Raw genomic sequence first — 21,154 nt, forward strand, 5'->3', positions numbered from 1 at the left:
TAACAGTAAATAATTCATGCAGCTATAATGAAAATATTTCAAATGGTTGAAAGCCACATGGCAACAGGTGATGCAAGCCCAGCTGCGAACAACTTTCTTTGAACTTCTCTTTTTCTTGTCAAAATTCCTAAACTTCATTTGAGAAGTACATATATGTTTAAAGGTAATTTGGAAAAGAAAAGAAAAGAAAACACAAGGCTATGTGGAGCCCTTTATTCATCAAGGCAGCGTTGACAATGAAAGGGTTCTTAAAAGGCATCTCTGTGTGCTATGATTTTGACTTTAAGAATCCAACCACGTATATCAAAACAGGTCTGTGATTGATGTAACAACCAATTTCCTAAGCATTTTACTGACAAATATTATGTCGAGCACAGGGAGAGCAGCTTCCGAACAGCAAATAATTTCCATAAGCACAGTGGAGATATGAGCCCCAATGAAAATGACAGGATCATCTATCAAACTGTTATATGCCCCGAAATATCAGGCATACAGTGTGATATCCGTTGCCCTATTATGTGCGAAGTGGAGGGAGAATGTTGAGTTTATCCGTCAATTCAGTGGGAAGATAATTCTAACTGCCTGTCCCAAGAGCTGGGGTGGAGGGGGATGTTATTTTCAGGCAGTCTATATTTTTAACTTGCAAAGACTTCAACACCAGGGTTTTCTCCATTTGGACTCATGGACAACAGTGTTACATTATCAAATATTTTCCAGAAAGAGTCCAAGAGAAAATGGCTAAAATTGTCATAAAATAGACTGCTTTTACCATCCTTAGGTATGTTTATGTTGTGTATTCAGTCATGTTGTCTTAAAAAAAAAAAAAAAAAGGAAGGAAGGAAGGAAGGAAGGAAGGAAGGAAGGAAGGAAGGAAGAAAAAGGAACACCAATGTGGAATATCCTATCCATGACCAATGGATATGTGAGTCCCCTTCTCTAAAAAAAAATGTGTGCCAAATCTTTAGGCTTCTTTAGGAACTCATCACTCCATTCCCCTAAGAAGGAACCTCACAATTTAGTGACCTCAGCTCATGCTTTCTGTGGAATTCATTGGCAATCTGAGGAAATATTTTCTAGTCTTGTGGAAATTCTTTAATTTCTCTCCAAACTCTTCAGAAGAGCAAGCATGTGTTCAAAACAGGAGGCAAGTAAACAGAATCTACATCTCACATTTCGATTTGCTATTTTAATGTGCTTGGTTCCTTCAAACACACACACATTTCCCTCTTTGATTATACAGCATGGGTGCTGAACCTCTTTCAACCCAAGGGACGAATCCAATTTTGTAGAAATTCTCTGGAGTCATATTCCACTGATGGGGGGTAGTGAAGGCAAAATGGGACAACGGAAGGGATAAAGGCATGGAGCCAAATGACCAAAAACTCCATGCTTATTTTCGTTTAAAGCTCTTACTTCCAGTAACTCTTTGGAGAGACATTTCAACCTTTTAGGTGGGAAAAATGCACAAAAGCCAGGAAACCTCCAGACAATCAGTGATCAGGAGAAAAGAGGTGGATCCCAGGCAGGGCAGGGAAAAGACCAGAGGTGTGGACTGGGAACCCAGGCAGGCCTGATTTGACCCCCAGGCTTAGGCCATGGCTAGGTGAGGGGGATGGAGTTGTGTGATCTAGCAATTTTATGATTGCGAGATCACCCCCTCAGTCTACACGCGGTGCACAACATCCAGGAAGGAAAAGGACGTTGCACCCTGCATTTTGGTTTTTTTAAAATTTAAATCGAGAAAGAGCTCAGGACCGCTCCTACAAAAATGTAAGGTGTGTTATTTTTTAAAAAAAATCCACTCCCGCTCCCCCATCCCACCCCCGGTGGGCAAGGAGCTCCTAAGGAGCTCCGCACTCCATGCCCAGGTCCTCGCGGTTAATCGCAAGGAGATGGGACAATCCGCGATGCCCAGCCACACATCCCACGGTCTCGGGTTCATCCCAGGACCATGGGAAAAACTGCAACAGAAGTGTAGGTCGATATCCCGGGGCAAGGGAGGGATCATCCTTCCCTGCTCCCGGGATGCCCTGTGCATCATGTGGATGCACAGGGATGATTTCCAGGGCGATCACCAGGATATCTCCTGGTCTAGCCATGGCCTTAATAAATACTTGTTTCTTAGGCTGGAGTCAAAAACACACTAATTAGGAAGTTCATCTGAGGAGACGAGCCTGGTGTGGCGCAGTGTGGTAAGTGGTAGTTACTGCAGCTGAAACTCTCCCCACGGCCTGAGTTTGATCCCAGCAGAAGCGTGTTCTCAGACAGCCGGCTCAAGTTGACTCAGCCTTCCATCCTTCCGAGGTCGGTAAAATAAGTACCCTGCTAGCTGGGGGAAAGGTAATAATGGCCGGGGAAGGCAATGGCAAACCACCCCGCTACAAAGTCTGCCAAGAAAACGTCAGCGAAAGCAGGCATCCCTGTAGGAGTCAGCAATGACTCAAGTGCTTGCACAAGAGGTTCTTTTCCTTTTCTTTCTGAGGAGACATGTAAAGTCTTGCACTGCATAAGACTTAAAGGGCATCATATATGCTCAGAAGTAAATCCCAATGTGTCAAATAAGACTAACCCTTGGGTAAGTGTGGTTTGGCTTGCATCCAAAGTGTTATATCCTGATCTAAAGATTCTTCCTCAGAAAATAAGCTCTGCATAGTTCAGTGGGACGTACTTACTAGTAAAGATGCTTAGAATTGCAGCCTTTAAGATGGAAATAAAGTTGTGGATAAAACTGGTGGAGGAAAAGGTAGGTCAAACGTAGTTTGAAGGGGAATCATTTTTCTTAGCTTAAACCAGGGGTGTTGAAGCTGAACTCCATTTTGAAGAAGTTCTTAGCGGCCACATTCCAGCGGTGGGAGGATCCAAAAGAAAAAGGGGTGGGGCCAAGGAAACCAACATAGTTTAGTTTAAAGCTCTTGCTTTCAGTAGCTCAGCCTTTGGCGAGGCATTTCAACATTTCAGAATGGGGAAAAACCTGAATGAAAGCCTGGAACCCAACAAACAATTATTGGTCAGGGGAAAGGGGGCGGGGTCAGGAGAAGGAGGTGTGGCCATTTTGGGAACACAGGAGGGACAGGTTTGCCCCCTGGGGTTCTGCACCTCTGACTCACTGTGAGAGAGGAATCTCTTGTGCAGTGGGCCCAACTTGCATGGTGAGCTGTTTTAAATATGGTTAGGGGTTAAGAAGCAACCATGGTGACGCTAATCCACATGAGGACCTTAAGATCTAGAAGGACTCTAAAGTGTGAACTTCTCTACTTGCTTGTTTAAGATTAGGGCAATATAACATTAGCACTGATCTTTAACATGTATTGCTGAAGCAGATTTTAAGGAAAATGAGAAATAGACCTATAAACATCTTCCTATAAGAAATTAAGAAAATTCCACCCACGTACCTTGCAACTGAATCTTATTTTCCGGACTCTGTACCAGAACAGAACTGACAGAATCTAGGTTGTCATAGTTACTGCAGCCAAGAGGACCAGTCCGGGTTTCTGTTACCTAGTGAGTAAAGGAATGGAAAACCATTTGCTGTATTATACAGAAGAGGCTATGTTTCCTTTACAAAACACCCAGTATGGCACAGTAGCAGAGTTCATTATCACAGATACAAGTGGCATGACATTTTACCTGTACAAATGCTTTGTTTTTAGTAGAGACTTTCACAGATAACATGGTCTTGCTTGTCAGATCACACTACTATATTTTATAGAGAGGTCCTACAATTATCAACAACTTGGGAATTCAAATTTTTGTGGGCCTAAGCAAAAAATAAAATAAAATACAAATTAAAATCCCCTCAGATTGTTTTTCACCCTGTATGCAGTTTGGGGGATAGTATTTCACTGAATATTCATGGAGCTTGGAAGGTGGAATTCCCTAGCTATTTGGCTGGAGCTGAAAAAGAAAATTCTTATAACATTCGTTTCTGAGGAATTTCAGCTCAGTTAATGCTGCTTTAAAACGATAGTGTTAGTTCATACTGGTGTATGAAGCAAGCAAGCAATGAACTAAGAAAGGAGTGGAAAGGTTAGGGATCAAACCAACTGCTTCCTTCAGCAAAGTTAATATTAAACAATATTTAAACTGGAACCACAATTGCACCCAAGATTTTCCAATCTATTCATGGGCAATAAAAATGCTGTATTTATTTTGCTCAATATTCTTATAGGAGTGTTGTGATGTACAATAGGTCAGGAAGAGCTGGAAAAAGATTTTTTGGGGAAGGATTCATCACAACATTATTTTCTGAAACATTTTCAAAATTTCAAGTTTTGCTTTGAAATGTGACTTTTATAAATATGTTAAAAGTAAGTAAAATTAAGCATTGAAAGTTCAGTATTTCAATGTCCTGTTTGATTTCAGCAGAAGAGTTTTAAGCATGCACTTAACTTGTCTACTGAAATAAATCAGGGTACCTATTGTTTGGCTGGATCACACCCTTGAATTTTAAATTGTGTAGATTAATTTGAAGTTAAATACATTAAATATCATCTTACAAAATTCAGTGGCTTGGATCCAGACTAGGTTAGCTGAATTCAGTTTCCACTTAAAGCAATGGGACTGAAATTAATCCATAATTAAATTATTATATTGATTTTAAAGGTACATAAATTCAAATAATTGATTTTGGAGACAACGCAATGTGTTTATATCTTTCTTTTTGACTCCATACTTCATCTGAAAGTATCCATATGTGGACATGTGGGGGGGAAATAGTTTAGAAGATTATATTTTATTTTCAAGCAAAATAAAATTAGTATTTGCATGAGCTATTCCACCACCATGAATTTGTCACAGTTGTAATTTGTTACATATGATAATTTAAGCTTGTTGTCTGCATATGAAGTAACAAACTACACATTTTAAGTTACACGTTTCTGTAGTTTGGAATTCAAACTCAATTTAAAATTCTTCAGACATGCCTTCTCAACATGTGAGATTTCATTGTGACAGTTAAATGTTATTTTTACTAATATTTTCACTACTATTTTTGTGCTCTTTTCCCTAATATACCCATTTTTAATTGGAGAACTGCATCACAAAATTGAGATAACTGTGTTTGGGTCCATGCATTGGTTTGGTATTGCAGAATGCTAAGCTCACATTAAAATGCATACCAAACTAACTTCTCCCTCATCAGCAGTTTCTCTTTGACATACCTATCAACATGTGTGTGTGTGTGTGTGTGTGTGTGTGTGTTATGTATACACACACAAACTGGTGTGTGTGTGTATGTGTGTGTGTAAAGAATGTTGATAGTAACTCAAGTAACATAGAATAGTTCTGATAACATCCAGGTTTCAGGCATGAAATTTATCTTTGAGAATCTTAGGGAAAAAACAAAAGAAAACCTTCATCCAATAGCCAACATAAAATTAAGATTTTAGATTGAGCATGTTAAGCATGAGATGCTTTGTACAATAAACATTCCTTTGAAATTATTACTTAAGTATTAATTATTATTATTATTATTATTATTATTATTATTATTAAATCCACATATCTGTTTTAGAAAACTTTCAGGGTCTGAAATTTGATCTTAAAAAAATGATCTATAAATAAATAAATCTATTTATTTATTTATTTATTTATTACATTTTTATACCGCCCAATAGCCGAAGCTCTCTGGGCGGTTCACAAAAATTAAAACCACAGTAAAACACCCAACAGTTTAAAACACAATTACGAAATACAGTATAAAAAGTGCAACCAGGATAAAACCACACAGCAAAGTTGATATAAGATTAAAATACAGAGTTAAAACAGTAAAATTTAAATGTAAGTTAAAATTAAGTGTTAAAATACTGAGTGAATAAAAAGGTCTTCAGCTGGCGACGAAAGCAGTACAGTGTAGGCGCCAGGCGGACCTCTCTGACTTTCTAACTTAAAGTTCCAAGAGAAGAGGATGGAGTCCACAAGCCCAAGGCTTATTCTTGTATCACTAAACCAGGGATGGGCAACCTGTGATTACACATATGTTTTGGTCACACCATTGACTATGTTGGATATGGCTGGTGGGAGTTGTAGGCCAAAACATCTGGAGAGCCACAAGTTGTGCATCCCTGCCCTAAAGCATAGTTTTGTGTTATGTCCATATACAGCCAATGGGCTGGTTCAGATCACAAGTCATGGTCAGTTCGCTAACCCTTTTGCAGGAAACGGTTAGTGAGTGTATTTAAACAATGGTTATGTAGCCACCCTGGTAAGGAATGGTTCACACGACACACTAAGTCATGGTTCACACAACAAGCTAAGCCATAATGTTTAGCTCAAAATGCTTAACCATAGCGGCTTAGTGTGTTGTCTGAACAGGGTCAATGTCTGATTTTTCTTGCATAGATGGTACTACAACAACAAATCTGCCAAACCTTAAAGTTCCCCAACAATATTTGTTGATGCACGACTTCTGACTGCTGTAAATAAGAAGTGAATATCAAAAAATTTAATTGAACAACTGGAGTGTAGTTGAATTTAATCTAAACTTCTATGCGTTGACAAAAATTTGCCTTTTCCCATTCATATGGAGCTCTCTATATATCAACCTGCCTAGTTTGTGCGATTGGAGTCCACCAGGGGAAGAGAGTTCAGTGTGGTGGCTCTCCTCCTATGGAATTCCCTGCCTCTGGAGGTCAGGAAGGTGCCAACTTTGTATTCCTTCCAGCGCCTCCTGAAAACATCATTCTAACCTAGCACACTGTTTCCAATGAAGAGTGGCCAGCCAAACTTATTTGACTGGCCACTTTTTGAGCAGAGTAGCTGGAACTTTGGACAGATTCAGCAGGACAGTTCTTATGTCACACACACACCCCTGCATTTTTCATACAAGAGTCATTTGCCTTTAATGCCTCATGAACACGTAATGTTTTATAATGAGGATTTATGTGATCATATTTATACATCCCATTCATTTTCATTACAGCTTGTAACTTCGGAGGTAACCAAATAAGGGAAGGGTGGTCATTAGCATAATCATTACATGCTCTGCTTTTGCATATTCATGGTCATCCTTCATTTAGATAGGCCATTCAAGACAATTGAATATAGGTGTTGATTGCCTTTGACTTATTAAGCCATATTAAGGAGAAAGAAGCTGAACAAAGAAGCTGAACAAATTGGGCTCAGAAAAATGGAAGGGCTTGATTTCTTTATATGATTACTTGGGGATGTACATCCTTCAGAAACTTTGCAGGTTTCTTGCCTGGAGATACTTCTGTGATGTGTGCTGGTTTCATAAAATTTCCCCCAAAAAAACATGGGGGTGGGGGGAGGGAAGGGAAAATAAATCATTCCCCCCCCATCAAATTCGAGGATTCCACTTGCGCGAAATTCGCTGGACCTATCTTGCCTGGAGACACTGCTGAGATGTGTGTTGGTTTCGTACAAATTATCGAAAAAAGAAAGAAGAAGAAGGCTACTCTTGGGCAATAAATAGATAAATGACTGAATCCCTGCACCTATCTATCTAAAACTTGGCAGACCCAATCCACGCCCCCTGCAAACATCACCTAATTCTGCCAAGAAATAAAAAAGTAATCACTAGTTTCTGTAAAAACAATATATAAAGGTGCATAGCACAAAAAATCACTGCACCTATTTTCAAAAATTTGGAAGACAGAACTCATCCCTAAAGAGCTGTGTCTGCAAATATTATCCAATTCTGACAAAGACTTAAAACAAAACAACAACAGCAACAACAACATTATAGCTATTCACAAACACACACACCCATAGTAAATGAGAGGCCCAAAGCCTCAGATTTCTGAATCTCAACTTCGGTTCAGTACCTGAGTCAAAATGGATGGCCCCAACATTAGTCCAAGCAGAATTGGGCCGTTTTCCAAAGTTGGAGCCTATGTTGAATCTTCTGGTCAATGCACAATTGTCTTAGTAACTATCAGTGCTGAAGAACACACTTGTGCTTAGATATGCTTCCGATTTCATATCATGGCTACAATCCAATGCACAGTGCACAGTTAAACTATGGAATTTACTACCACAAGGTGTAGTAAGAGCCACCAATTTGGATGGTTTTCAAAGGGGGTTGGATAAATTCCTGGAGGAGAAGGCTATCAATGGCTACTAGTCCCGATGGCTGTGTGCTACTTCCAGTACCTGAGGCAGTAAGCTTAGGTACACCACTTCCTGGGAACATGGGTGGGAGGGTGCTGTTGCACTCATGTCCTGCATGTGGGTTCCTGGTTGACAGCTGGTTGGCCATTGTGTGAGCAGACTGCTAAATTAGATGGGCCCTTGGTCTGATCCAGCATGGCTCTTCTTATGTCCTTAGAAACTGCAAGTTTTCTTGTCCTCTCTACACAGTTGAACGGCACTGTTTGGCTTGATGGGTTACCAATGGTGTAAGCCTGAACTGAGGGAAAGTTCTGAGAGTAAGGTGGCCAGTTATAGACTGAGGGGGAAAAAGAGTATAAGCATTGCCATAAAAGAGAGCACAGGGTTGCACAAAAACTGCATATGCTAATTGATAGGTATAGATGTAACTTTAGAAATAATTGTGATAATTTAAGTAGAAATTCAATGAATATCACCATAGTGGGGGAAACTGTGACAAGGTGAGCTGTGTGAGTCTGCTGTCCAGGAGCTAACCATTGATGGGGAACGTCAAGGCCCCTCCCTGTTCTCCCTTCTTAGGGCTTTTTCTCCTTAAACTGGACAGGGACAGCACAACCCTTTAAATAGAGGATGCCTTCTAATAGAGGAACAGTCCTCTGACAAACCTTCAGACTGTCTTCTGTAGAATAGGACACCTGGTAACTCCAGTTGCAAGCCTACTTGTAATAGTGAGGCTTGGACTTAACAAACCAGGAATTTGATTAGGGTAGGCCTGAAATTGCAAATGTTCTTCCACGCCCAACCCCAACCCAGGTATTGCTGACAGTAGAACTGGAGAAGGAACAGAAAGAAGGAACAGTACAGGGGTAAAAAATAAAAATATACAAAGTAGAGGGGTAAATATGTATATGCAAAGCCTCACTTTTGCTACCAAACTATCAAGAACAAACTTGTTTAATATCCAACCTCCTGTCTCGAACCCCCAAAGTCACAATAACAAAAAATGCATAAAACAGCCTGATGTGAGACAGGCAGGCTAGTCTCAAGTGGGTTGTTTCTAAAAATGATCACAGCTCAGGTTGTCCCGGGCAGCCGTGTTTTCAATTCCCAGAAATAAGCTCTTAACGCTTAGCATTAATAAAAAAAAAAGCCAACCATTTCCACTCAGTTAAGACTCAGAACCATGGTGATAATGACCCGATTATATGTGCAGGAAGTCCGTGCTTCGCAGCCATGTGATGGGACTGAATTTTTGTGATATCAGCAGGCAATAGTGCTTTTGAAGATAATGGTTATTATTAAGATATTTATTTATTACAATTTTTTCAACCCATTGGTAATTAAATCTGCAACAAAACCTACACATGGGAAGGAAGGGGGGGCTTTTTCTATGGGTATTCTAGTTAACTGGTAAATTTGTAAGTATCTTGAAGTCTCTTTCTTCTGCTTTTACATGGTTAATGACAGATGTCCTTTCAGATATTTTATGTAATGCTCTTAGTCCTGTTTGTGTCACAAGACATAATAATTGATGCTGGATCTGCATGAATCAATTCTTTGGTTCTCTCATATTCTGGCACATTAACGCAAAACTGGGTAGCACAGCCTCAACTAGCGTGGGTCACATGGGTGGCACCGTGGCCATCTCTCAGAGAGAGGAGGAAGAGAATGAGGAGAAAGATGGACAGAAAGACACAGAATGACGGAGGGAGGGAGGGAGGGAGGGAGGGAGAGAAAAACAGAGCAAAAAACAAAACAAAAACCCCACTAGGTAGAGCTAAATAGACAGATATAGTAAAATAATACACAGGATATATTAAATGCTAAAAGTAATATAATGGGTGATAGCTTTAGCATTACCAAGAAACAGAAAGCAAGGCACAGCTATATAGATAAAGCAGTAAAGTTCTGCAGATTCTATGATGGATCATTCTATTATTTCTGGTCCATGTCAATTTCACATGTATTCATGAGTTCATTCTGTCTCATTTCTACATTAATTTGCTTGGTCTTTTTTTTTTAAAAAAAAAATCCACACTACAAGTGTATTTTAAAACACATGTTTTTGAATCTATTTCCTCATAAAAACCCACATTTATAAATGTATTTTACCTCAATGTATGCATTTCTAAGAGTACAATGCTATGGACCCTGGTACGGTGTCCCACAGGGTCCATAGGACAGATCTGATCTCCCCTTCCTGAGGTCAGAAACAGAGCTCCGATCTCGGAGGGGGGTGTTTCTGATCTTTCGGTTCCCCCTCCATGCTCCTGCAGAAAGACTAGAAGATCTTACTTCCCCATTGAATATTGCAAGACTAACTTTGAAGAAACCTGCATATGATCTGGCTGTCAATACCGAAGCAGAGTTTTCATTCTGCGAGTTAGGCAACCATTTCATTTTCAAAGGTATGTCAAAACTGAATTTTTGATCCTTATTCTACATGCATCTCTCACTACTCATTCCCTTTTTTATGCCTGCTCTGGTACACGGTGTTCTTCCAGAGGTGTCATTTCACACTGTCCTGCCTATTTTAGCACAGCTGAAATTCTTTGTACACCGTCTCATTAAGCTATCTGAAAGTGAGTTCACTTTCAGATTGCTACATTACAGCTGAGCCATAATGTAATAACTTACTCTCTGGCTCCTTCTCAGCTGATCAGTGAAGAGGGACCTGTCTGACTGGTTTCATTTTAGAAACTACTCAACCTTTACCCTTAAATTTGTCCTTCTATCTGTGACCTTTCGTTGTGTATCAATTTCTCTTTGAGATCCCTAATATACTGAAAATGGCAGACACCTCCAATGGTGTGGATTGATACATTCGTTTTCTGGCATTTGCTGTGCCATTGCTTATCCAAATTCCCTTATTCCTTATTCACTGTATTGTTTGGATAGGAATAGGAATATCTGATTTTAAATAAGCTTTAATAAATGTGACATCCATAGTAGTGCAATGTCCGTGTTATAGGCATATAGCACTTCAACAGGCTATTATAATTGGGGATGATCCACCTTCTCACTGGATCCATCTCCTCTTATGCAGTTATTGCTCTACCATTGGCCACAGTACCACTATTATTACTCCTACCTATTTGTGTCCAGAGGTGTACTTCCATTTGAAGAGCCGTGTGCATGCATTGCCAAGTACAGGAGAAAGACTGAATGATTTCTTCTACAGAGAAATCTTCTGTATAGATCAGCCATCTACAATGTAGTGCTCTCCAGATGCTGGACTGCAACTCCATTGCCATTGGCCATTCTGTCTGGGTATGCTGGGAGATGCAGTCCAAAAACATCTGCAAGGCACCAGTTTAGGGAAGGCTGGTATAAAGTATTTGGAAGTGCATTTTGTATATATGCAAACATTGCAGGATTCAGGGTTTAATTCTTCCATCAGTTATGCATTTATAGCTTACAGTGAACTTCCTACATAGTGGTTAAATCACCTTGTGATTATTATTTTGTTTATTTTATTTTATTCAGATGTAAAAAAAAAAAACAGTGATGGGGATCAACCTTCAATTTATTTCAGTTCTGGTTCTAGACTACAAGCAGAATGGATCATTTCAAGAAATGTGTGACTGATACCAAGATCAGCAGGCATATATCCCTTTATTGCCACCTTTCCCATAATATCTACTAAGCAAAAACATGTGATGATGTCATCACACACTGAATTCCCAGTACTGTCAAGCTGCATCATAGAAATGGAGAGATGATTGGGAAACTCAAAACCTGATGGATGTTCTCAGAGAAGACTACAAATGTATTGCAAATGCACTTGCTTTAAACCACAGAAGAAGCTTGGATGTGCTAGGTGGTTTTTGAAATTTCAGTCAAGCACAAATTATTCACCACATAATTTTATTTATTTATTGCATTTATATCCCGCCTTTTTCCTCCAAGGAACCCAAGGTGGCATACACAATCCTCCTCCTCTCTATTTTATTCTCACAACAACCCTGTGAGGTAGGTTGGGCTGAGAGTCTGTGACTGGCCCAAAGTCACCCAGTGGGCTTCCATGGCTGAGTGGGGACTAGAACCCAGATCTCCCGACTCCCAGTCTGACACTTTAGCCACTACACCACACTGGTAATTCAAAGGGAGTTACACACCGGATAAACTGAACAATTACTGTTGCTGTTCCAGAGAAAAAAAATGCCTTGAAAACCTAATCTTTTGGAGGTACTAACCAGAGCAGCCAACCTTATTAGTGGGGGAAAAGCACAGGAAGAAGGAGTCAGAGGGACTCAGAGGGCTGAGTCTTCTGTGTTAAGCTCATCTGTCCAAGCATGCAAGAGATTTGGTTTCTTTGGTGGGCATTGTGATCAGAAGAAACATCACAACCAGTGCATGAAGCTATAGTTAGTTGAGTGTGGCTAACAGAACACACTTGATCATACAAACTATAAGGAGTGTCATGGAACCCACTCTGTAGTACACATATCACCAGCCTCAGACCTGGAAGTAAGCTCCAGGGACTTTGTAATGCTCACCTTAGAGGTGAGCATTAGAAGCCCTCAAAATCTAAGTTCAGAGTAGATGTTGTGTACGCCTCCTTTGAAGAACTAAACCTGGAAATATATTATAATTTAGGAATATCTTGGGCTGGTGGGGGCAGGTAAAATCTGATCCCCCGCAGGGGATCTTCTCACCCTGCAGCTCTTCTGTGTGTGTCTGGCTTTTCCCGCCCAGCCTGTGATTTTCCTGGGTCAACTCTTCAAAGCATCCCTCTACCAAAGCAATGGAAAATGCCTCCACTAGGTTTAGGCAGGTCTGCTAATTTTACCTTCTGCTGCATTCAGTTTCTTTAAAACAAACAAATAAACTCAAGTTCTTTCTCTCCCATACAAGAATAACTTTGTCAATTTTTGTAAATCCTTATAAAAATGAATTGAAAAATGCTCGCCCATCCCAGCCCAATTCAGTAGGTACCGCTATTCCTAGCATGGAGAGGGCCATGACGTACCTGTCTGCCATGTAGCTGTTACAGATTAGGAACCTGACAGAAATAAGAGATGGCAAACCTAATTCAGCACTAACATGAATATATAGCAATGAATCTGTCAGTTGTCTTCTCCCACATTCATTTCCACCCCAACCAAACCTCACATTCTTTTTGTTCTGAAGATGGAGAACTTTGCAAACTTTAGTAAATTCTTATTAATACCAAACTGAAATAAAATTCTCGCCCATTACTAACTCCATTGCTTTGCCTGTCTAGCCTCAGGAAAAATGCAGATGGAGACAAAAGTCCCCTGCCCCTACACACACAGGTTTCTAAGAGATAAGAATCCCCATGAAACATGAACTTCATCCTAGCCTAAGTTCTCTTGGGGAAGCTTTAAAGTAACACCTTCATAAAACAATGGGGGGAAAGAACAATTTTGGAACCCACCACTGCCACCGCCCCTCAGATTCCAAAGGCAGACCTTCAAAACATTCCCCTAGGTAGAACAAAGATGTTTCTCTCTTGGTTTGCTTAGGGGGATCCTTTGAAGCACTGCCCCTAATTAAAAATAAAACAAAACTCAGATTGACCCAATTCCTTGCTAATATTGGGGTGGGGGGTGGGGAATCATTCCGAATTAACCTGAGGCACAAAATGACAGCTTTCCCTGATATACAGTTTGCCAACCACTACTAGATTTCTCTCACACTGTACATGGGTGTGTTGGGTTCTAGGACTGGATCTCAGTTCATGTGGAGCAACCGTGAGGCGCATGATATATATATATATATATATATATATATATATATATATATATATTTTCCCATTCAAGGATTTCGGAGTGGTGAACACATGGGATAAAAATAAAATGAAACAGAATAAAAACATCAATAACAATTACACTTTAAAAGGAGACAGCATACTAGGCCAGAGCCCTGAATGATGTCCATGCTGTAGAACATGCCTCAGAATCCTTTTTTCAATGTACAGGATGCACCAGAATCGCTCATTCGCTAGGTCAGTGTGGAACATGTTCTCTGAAGCTATGGAAGGTTTGAAAATGAAGTCAAGTGGCTCAAACAAGTTAAGCCTTATGTGCCTAATGGCAGGCTGTGACCACTTCAGTGAGACAAATAGCCACCGGTGCACATGGCTAGCCTTATGGATAAGCTTAAGTGATTTCTAATCCTCTTGCCATCAAAGGCTTTCCAGGCCAAGTGAAAGAAAAGTCTCCGGAAGGGGAGGAATTTAGCATCTGGGAAAGAGACCCATACTGGGTAGTCCTGGTCAAGGCATTATCCTTCAGTTTAACTTTACTCACAGGATTGCTTTGAGGATAAAAGGGTCACCTCGGAGATGCTGCTCTAAGCTTGTTGCCAGTTGTCCATGTGCACATCATATGAAATTATAGAATTAGCACTTGGCTGGAGTGTCCCTCTACGTTTAGCTCTGGAGAAAGTACGAGGTAGAACTGTGTGCATCAAGAACAGAAAAGGAAAGGGGGTAGTGAGGGGCAGAGGGAGACACAAAGGATAGGATTCTCTTGTTTCACATAGCACAGGGAAGAGGGAACGAAAGGAGGAATCGTGACTGGGCCAATCAGCAAGCCAGTTTGGGAGAGGAAGGCCCTGTGTCTTTGGCCTTCATTCAAATGAAGTAAAACTGGTTTCTGACTAGAAGCTGAAATTCTGGCTTTTTTATGATTAAAGATACAGAAGACAATTACCAGTCCAGCTAAGGGCATATGCACACCAAAGTATGCTTCCACATGCATATCCTTAGCTACATGAGATACTACACACATGAGCTGTGTGTGCGTGTGTGTTTCATGGCCTGACAGATTAAATAATCATCACCAATCATTTATATGGCAGATGATCAGCAAATGACAGATGACCATCACCACTAAAGATGATCTGAGCACAGCTATGCACAGCCTCCCTTGCTACAAAAACTTACACTTAGGGTGGAGGCAAAGAGTTTTTTTTTAAAAAAAAAACGTTTAAACTGTTCTAGTTGTTTAAGGGTTAACACCCCCTCCCATAAAATCTCTTGACAAAAGTTGTTCTTCAGCTTCGGTATATTAGAAAAAAAGTTGTATGAGTTCTTAAATATCCAGGCTGATGGATTTGTTCTGCTCTGAGAACAAAGGTTACTGAGTAGATCGATGACAACTGAATCATATTAACATATTGACTTTGCCCCTCAAAACAATGACTTTTAGCTCAGTCCTTCTTAAGGATGATGTAGGAAGAAGACCGGTTTTATTATTATTATGGAATTAATTAAAATGTCTCATGAACAATTTTGTGAGGGGATGTCTCTGACATTGGTTACTATTTCTGTTGGAAGATAAGGAAATGCATATTTGGCTATAGATATGGTCAAAAAGCACTATTCAGAAGTAACAGCAATAATAGTGGGAATGATTTCCTTTCTTTCTTTCTTTCTTTTTTCCCTTTTTTTCTTTCTTTGTTCATTAGATGTTTCTTTCTTGAGAGGAACATAATATTTCTGCATGATCCACCAGTGGGTCGATCTTGAGCATTCCAGTCTAGAAAAATTAGTCTAGTGTAGTGGGTAAGGTTCGGGAAGAAAGCCATGAACCCAATTCTAACCTTGCATCTGTTATGATCTAGAGATGCTTTGGAATTTCTCTCCAAATTTTGGAGACTGGTCTGGTTTTTGAAATGGACCAGATGCATTACGATTCTCCTTTGTTCTGTTCTTGTTTTCAAATAGTGTACCGAGCATGCAGTGATTCATGTGCAGTCTGCTCCTTGCTGCCTCACATCCACCTGCCAGGAAAACAGATGAAATATGGCAAAAACAGACATCATGGTGTAAATTCAAATTGCACGTGTGAATGTATTTTGGCCAGAGTTTGGCCAATGAGCATGTGTCCTTGTGTACAATCATAACTGAGAGAGTGCCTTCTCCCTTACCAACCTGCCTGGTCACTGAGGGTATGCTGGTGGTAGTTCCACTATGGCCTGATTGGAGTCCAACAGAACAAGAGACTTTAGTGTGGTGGCCCCTTTTTCTTTGGAATTTTCTGCCCCTGGAGGTCAAGCCGGCACCAACAGCTCTTTTCCAGGAATCAACTGACCAGCCACTGTTTCTCTTTGTTTTCTGTTTCAAGCTGAACAATTTTAATATGCTGTTTTAATCTTTTCACTGTTTAATTCCTAGGTTCACTGTTCCAGAATCAGTTTTAGATATGGAGCAGTACATTAATATCTTCAATAAATAAATAAAACACCACCAAAGAAATCAAAATTAAGTAAGAACAAAGACCCTTGTTGTGATAATATTGTAAGAACGTACAAAGATTCCATTTTTGTGGGGTGTTTTAGCAACATGAGCCCATAGAATCATAGAATCATAGAATAGCAGAGTTGGAAGGGGCCTACAAGGCCATCGAGTCCAACCCCCTACTCAATGCAGGAATCCACCCTAAAGCATCCCTGACAGATGCTTGTCCAGCTGCCTCTTGAAGGCCTCTAGTGTGGGAGAGGCCACAACCTCCCTAGGTAACTGATTCCATTGTCGTATTGCTCCAACAGTCCAGGAAGTTTTTCCTGATGTCCAGCTGGAATCTGGCTTCCTTTAACTTGAGCCCGTTATTCCGTGTCCTGCACTCTGGGAGGATCAAGAAGAGATCCTGGCCCTCCTCTGTGTGACAACCTTTTAAGTATTTGAAGAGTGCTATCATGTCTCCCCTCAATCTTCTCCAGGCTAAACATGCCCAGTTCTTTCAGTCTCTCTTCATAGGGCTTTGTTTCCAGACCCCTGATCACTCTGGTTGCCCTCCTCTGAACACGCTCCAGCTTGTCTGCGTCCTTCTTGAATTGTGGAGCTCAGAACTGGATGCAATACTCTAGATGAGGCCTAACCAGGGCCGAATAGAGAGGAACCAGTACCTCACGTGATTTGGAACCTATTCTTCTATTAACGCAGCCCAAAATAGCATTTGCCTTTCTTGCAGCCATATCGCACTGTTGGCTCATATTCAGCTTGTGATCTACAACAATTCCAAGCTCCTTCTCGTTTGTAGTGTTGCTGAGCCAAGTATCCCCATCTTGTAACTGTGCATTTGGTTTCTATTTCCTAAATGTAGAACTAGGCATTTATCCCTATTAAATTTCATCCTGTTGTTTTCAGCCCAGCACTCCCAGCACATGTTTGCATCGGTAAAACACCACACAGAAAGAAGCTTGTCCTGGGGCTGTAGAGCAGAAGGGAAGCACACTCTGACTGCTGTGATCATCCAGGAGTCCCAGAGCCACTGGGAGCCTCCACCCCTGCTTCCCAGGAATAGCATCAAGCCAAGGAGAAGACCAATTGGGCCCATTTATTGGCTCAAGAAGGGGCAGTGGCAGGGATCTCACTTCCCCTGCCCTAGAACTGTAGCCCCATCCATCAGCCAAAGAAGCAAGAGCCACCAATTGCTATTCAAGTGAGAACACCAGCAAGAAAGCACAGCTGATCCCGGGGTGAACCAGGGATGAGCTCTTTGTTGTCCTTGGGTAAATGGTACTGCACTTACCCTGATTTTCCCTGCAGTCCTGGGCCAACCTCGAGATCCATGGGCGGTGTGCTGCTCACTCCTGGGTCCTCCCTCCTCCCCGTGAGTAGTGGGGCTCATCAAATGGGCTTGGGGCTCTGTAGTGAGGGTCAGTGCCCATTGGGGGTGAAGGGGAGCATTTTTGCCATCCCAGGGATGGCTCTCAGCACTTTTTGGCGCTGAGTTTCAAGGTTTATTTTTGGCATAGGATCACACCCGCGCAATTGCATAACATCTCCATTCTTTTTTGTTTTTGTTTTTTAAAACGCCAAGCCAGAATGTCGCTCTTCACTTCTGGGACAATGCACTGGCGTTCAAACCCTGGGGAATGATCCCAGAAGCTGGAAAGAAGCTGAAAAGCCCAAAATCCTCCCTTTATCCCGAGTCCTGAAAGGCCTGCAAGTGTAGCTTAGGCCACAATAATTGTCTGAAAGATGGAATAAAAATGCAGCAAGCAAGTAAATCTTGATGCAATCATATGTACATTCATATAAAGATTGGTTGTTGTTGGTTCTTGCAGTGTTTTATCAACGTAAATGAGTGTGTGCAACTGTCGAAGATGTAAATAACTTAAGTTATCTATATGCTTCAATCCCAGAAATATTTTTTGGGGGGAAATTCTAGTTAAAACAGTTCAGGAAGAGTCAAACACATGGCAGAGTGAATCAGAGGAACTATAAAATAATGGAACAGAGGAGATCATTTTGCCTTTACCACTGACCCAATAGGTTTCTTTAGGCAGCCATTCTCTTTCAACCCCTTCTTGCCTAAAAATGTAGTAGAGAGATAAAAATCCTGGAAGATAGGTCAGTATTGTTGTAAGGATTTCTCAAATAAAGTATGTGAAGAACACTGAACGCTATCTAGAGGCATTTGAAAACATAGCCATGGAGGCGTACAAGGCCTCTAGAGGTGGAACACGCATTTGTGGTACGCTTGTACATCCACAGATCACACCATTGTAGATACAGATGAATGTAACAAACCTTTCCAAGTTCTCTGGTGGATTCTCAGAAAGAACAAGAGAAAAGCAGCGATTTGTTGTGACAGATTGTGTGCAGTTAGCACCACAAATCTATGCATAGCAGGACTGGAAACATTGAAGTCCATTGGGCTCATCCTGTATAGGATTTGACTGAAAGTCAGTTGCTCTGGACGGGAAAGGATACACAACATTTTGGTCTTTTGACCAGGCACAACTCCTCGACAAGGAGCAATGATGAGAAATTGGATGCCAATCAGCACTCAGAAGGGATTAAAGATAAGCAATAGCATACTGCTCATTCCTTTGATAGGAATAATGTAAGGCATTAAGCAGTAGCAAGCCTCTCCATAGCTTGGGCAGGGAGCAATTCACCCTTATACTCAGCTGCAAACTAATGCTGCTCTTGTGAACGTTACACATCCATTTTTGGCAGGGACGCATAAAGTCCCTTTCCAGAAATATATCCAACCCACAACACCCTTCTCTTACATTTAAAGTTTGGCATCTTATTCAGTTAAGTAAGTTTTGCTGGATGGAGACAGGGCTGGGCAGAAAAGGGGCCAGGGAGCCAGTTGACATGGGCCTACCATTTTTGAGGAGACCTACTCCAAGTCCCCCTGGTAGAGGCAAAGGGGGACTCTTTGGTAAAGATTTGTTACAAGTACCGTATCTTCAGTGTCCTAAAACAAATCCAGTCATACTTTCGGTCCGCAATGATGCAAGAACGTTTGAATGGATTGGTGGTTTTGAACATTAACACTGACAAGGCAAAGTTGCTTGATTTTCCTGTTGTTGATTTTGAATTTGTCCCAAGAAAAGCATGTAACGCATTTCTGAATGTGAAGAAGTGATGTCTTATATACATCTTGAATAAAAGTGCTTGCCATTACCTTTTTAATAAATTGTTCTAGTTCATATGTATTTAGAACTGATTAAAAATACTTAAGGAGCAGTTTGAAATGGGGCCTACATTTCCCATCTGGCCCGGGCCTACTGCCAGCTTTGCCCAGCCCTGGATGGAGAAGAATGGAGGGGGAGGAGAGGAAATCCTTCTCTCTAGCTTGTGTGCTAGCAAGAGGCCAGGAGAGGAAAGGGGTGATTTGTAAAAGTCACAACCCCTTGGAAAAATAGTTAATATTTTGTTTTTAGAAATAGCACTTCGGTTCTTCAATAATCCCACAGTAGCCACCCTAATCTTTTCCTTTGCCAGGAAAAAAAATTCTTCAACTGCAAAATCCAGGATTAATTTTAACCAGTATATCAATGCAGGATTTGGAATTCTTTAAAAGCTGCAAAGCCTCCAAATCATTAGAAGGGCATTTAGTTTCCTTTGCAGATCCATAGGGCTTACAATTACATGGTGACTGAGGATGTAAATTATGATGTTTGAATTAACGTGCTTTATTTATTTCTTACACCGAGGCACACAGAGATCAATATAGCTTCAAATGTCAGATTTCGGCTGGAGAATTCTACCCTGAATAAATTCGTCATAAATAGATTAACATATAAAGACTAGAGAAAGGAGGGGAGAGTCAAATGCACAGCTCTTCTGAGTCTTTTCTCTGTTATATGCAATGTCTGAGTCACTGCTTATTGTTATAAATTAAAAGGAGCATTGAAAAGTTGAGGAAATGAGTAACATTTCTTAACGTTTCCTCAAAGCTTCAACAAGGGGGGGCGGGAAGCAATTATTCTGCCTCACAAATATACATATGAAATAGGAAGTTGTGCAACCATATATTGGGTAGTCAGGGCTCCTGAGGGAAATCTTGACCCTGTTCAAACTACATACTAAGCTATGGTGGTTAAGTATTTTGAACTGAACATTATGGCTCAGTGTGCTATGTGAACCATTCTTAACCAGGGTGGCTACATAACCACAGTTTACACACGCTCACTAACCATTTGCTGCAAAAGGTTTAACAGCTTAACCATGGTTTAGTGTGTCATCTGAAAGGCCCTTTGAGTTTCAAGCAATCTATTATTCATGGCATGCATCTCCAACCAGGTGCTCTCCAGACAGACATGACGGAAATTGCAGTCCAACACAATTTGTGGAAACCAGGCTGAGGAAGGCTCTTATGGGATTCCATACTTAACTGCCAGCCTACTCATTCCACGGTCTCCATGCTTTAGGTCAGGAACGGGCAACTGGTGGCCCACAGAATAATAGTGGGAAAGTCTAAAGAACGATAGGGGGAAAGTCTAATTAATAAACCAGAGTATGCTTTGGGTTGATGTACCATTTCAGGTGGTGATACTGATGATACTCTGTTGGGTTGTATAGTTTATTCATTATTTATTTATTTGAAACATTTCTTGGCCACCTTTCAGGGCAGAATCTCTCCCAAGGTAACTTACAACAATACATAAAAACAGTTCTGCTATGGATCACAACTTGAGCAGAGGTCAGGTTGGTTCAGGTTCCTTAGGAAGCAAGGTGGTCAGCAATCAGTATCACAGAAAGCTCTGGGTGGTCCTGGGGCTGGAAGCTAGACAGGGTTGTGTGTACATTGCTCCAGCAAAGGTCAGAGCAAGATTGAAGCATAAACAGGAAGTTGCTGGCCTTTAGGAT

The 21,154-nt window shown here is 40.9% G+C and overlaps 1 protein-coding gene across 2 annotated transcripts in view; it reads right to left on the reverse strand.

Moving 5' to 3' along the window:
• Positions 1-21,154, reverse strand: part of BRINP3 (BMP/retinoic acid inducible neural specific 3) — a 297,011-nt gene that overhangs the window by 89,461 nt on the left and 186,396 nt on the right. For both annotated transcript variants that reach the window (XM_063134905.1, XM_063134914.1), the window contains exon 5: positions 3,393-3,498. In XM_063134905.1, the coding sequence (XP_062990975.1) occupies positions 3,393-3,498 (106 nt within the window). The remainder of the gene's footprint in view (positions 1-3,392; positions 3,499-21,154) is intronic.

Source organism: Elgaria multicarinata, chromosome 1, assembly GCF_023053635.1.
Source record: "Elgaria multicarinata webbii isolate HBS135686 ecotype San Diego chromosome 1, rElgMul1.1.pri, whole genome shotgun sequence".
Taxonomy (NCBI): Eukaryota; Metazoa; Chordata; class Lepidosauria; order Squamata; family Anguidae; genus Elgaria; species Elgaria multicarinata.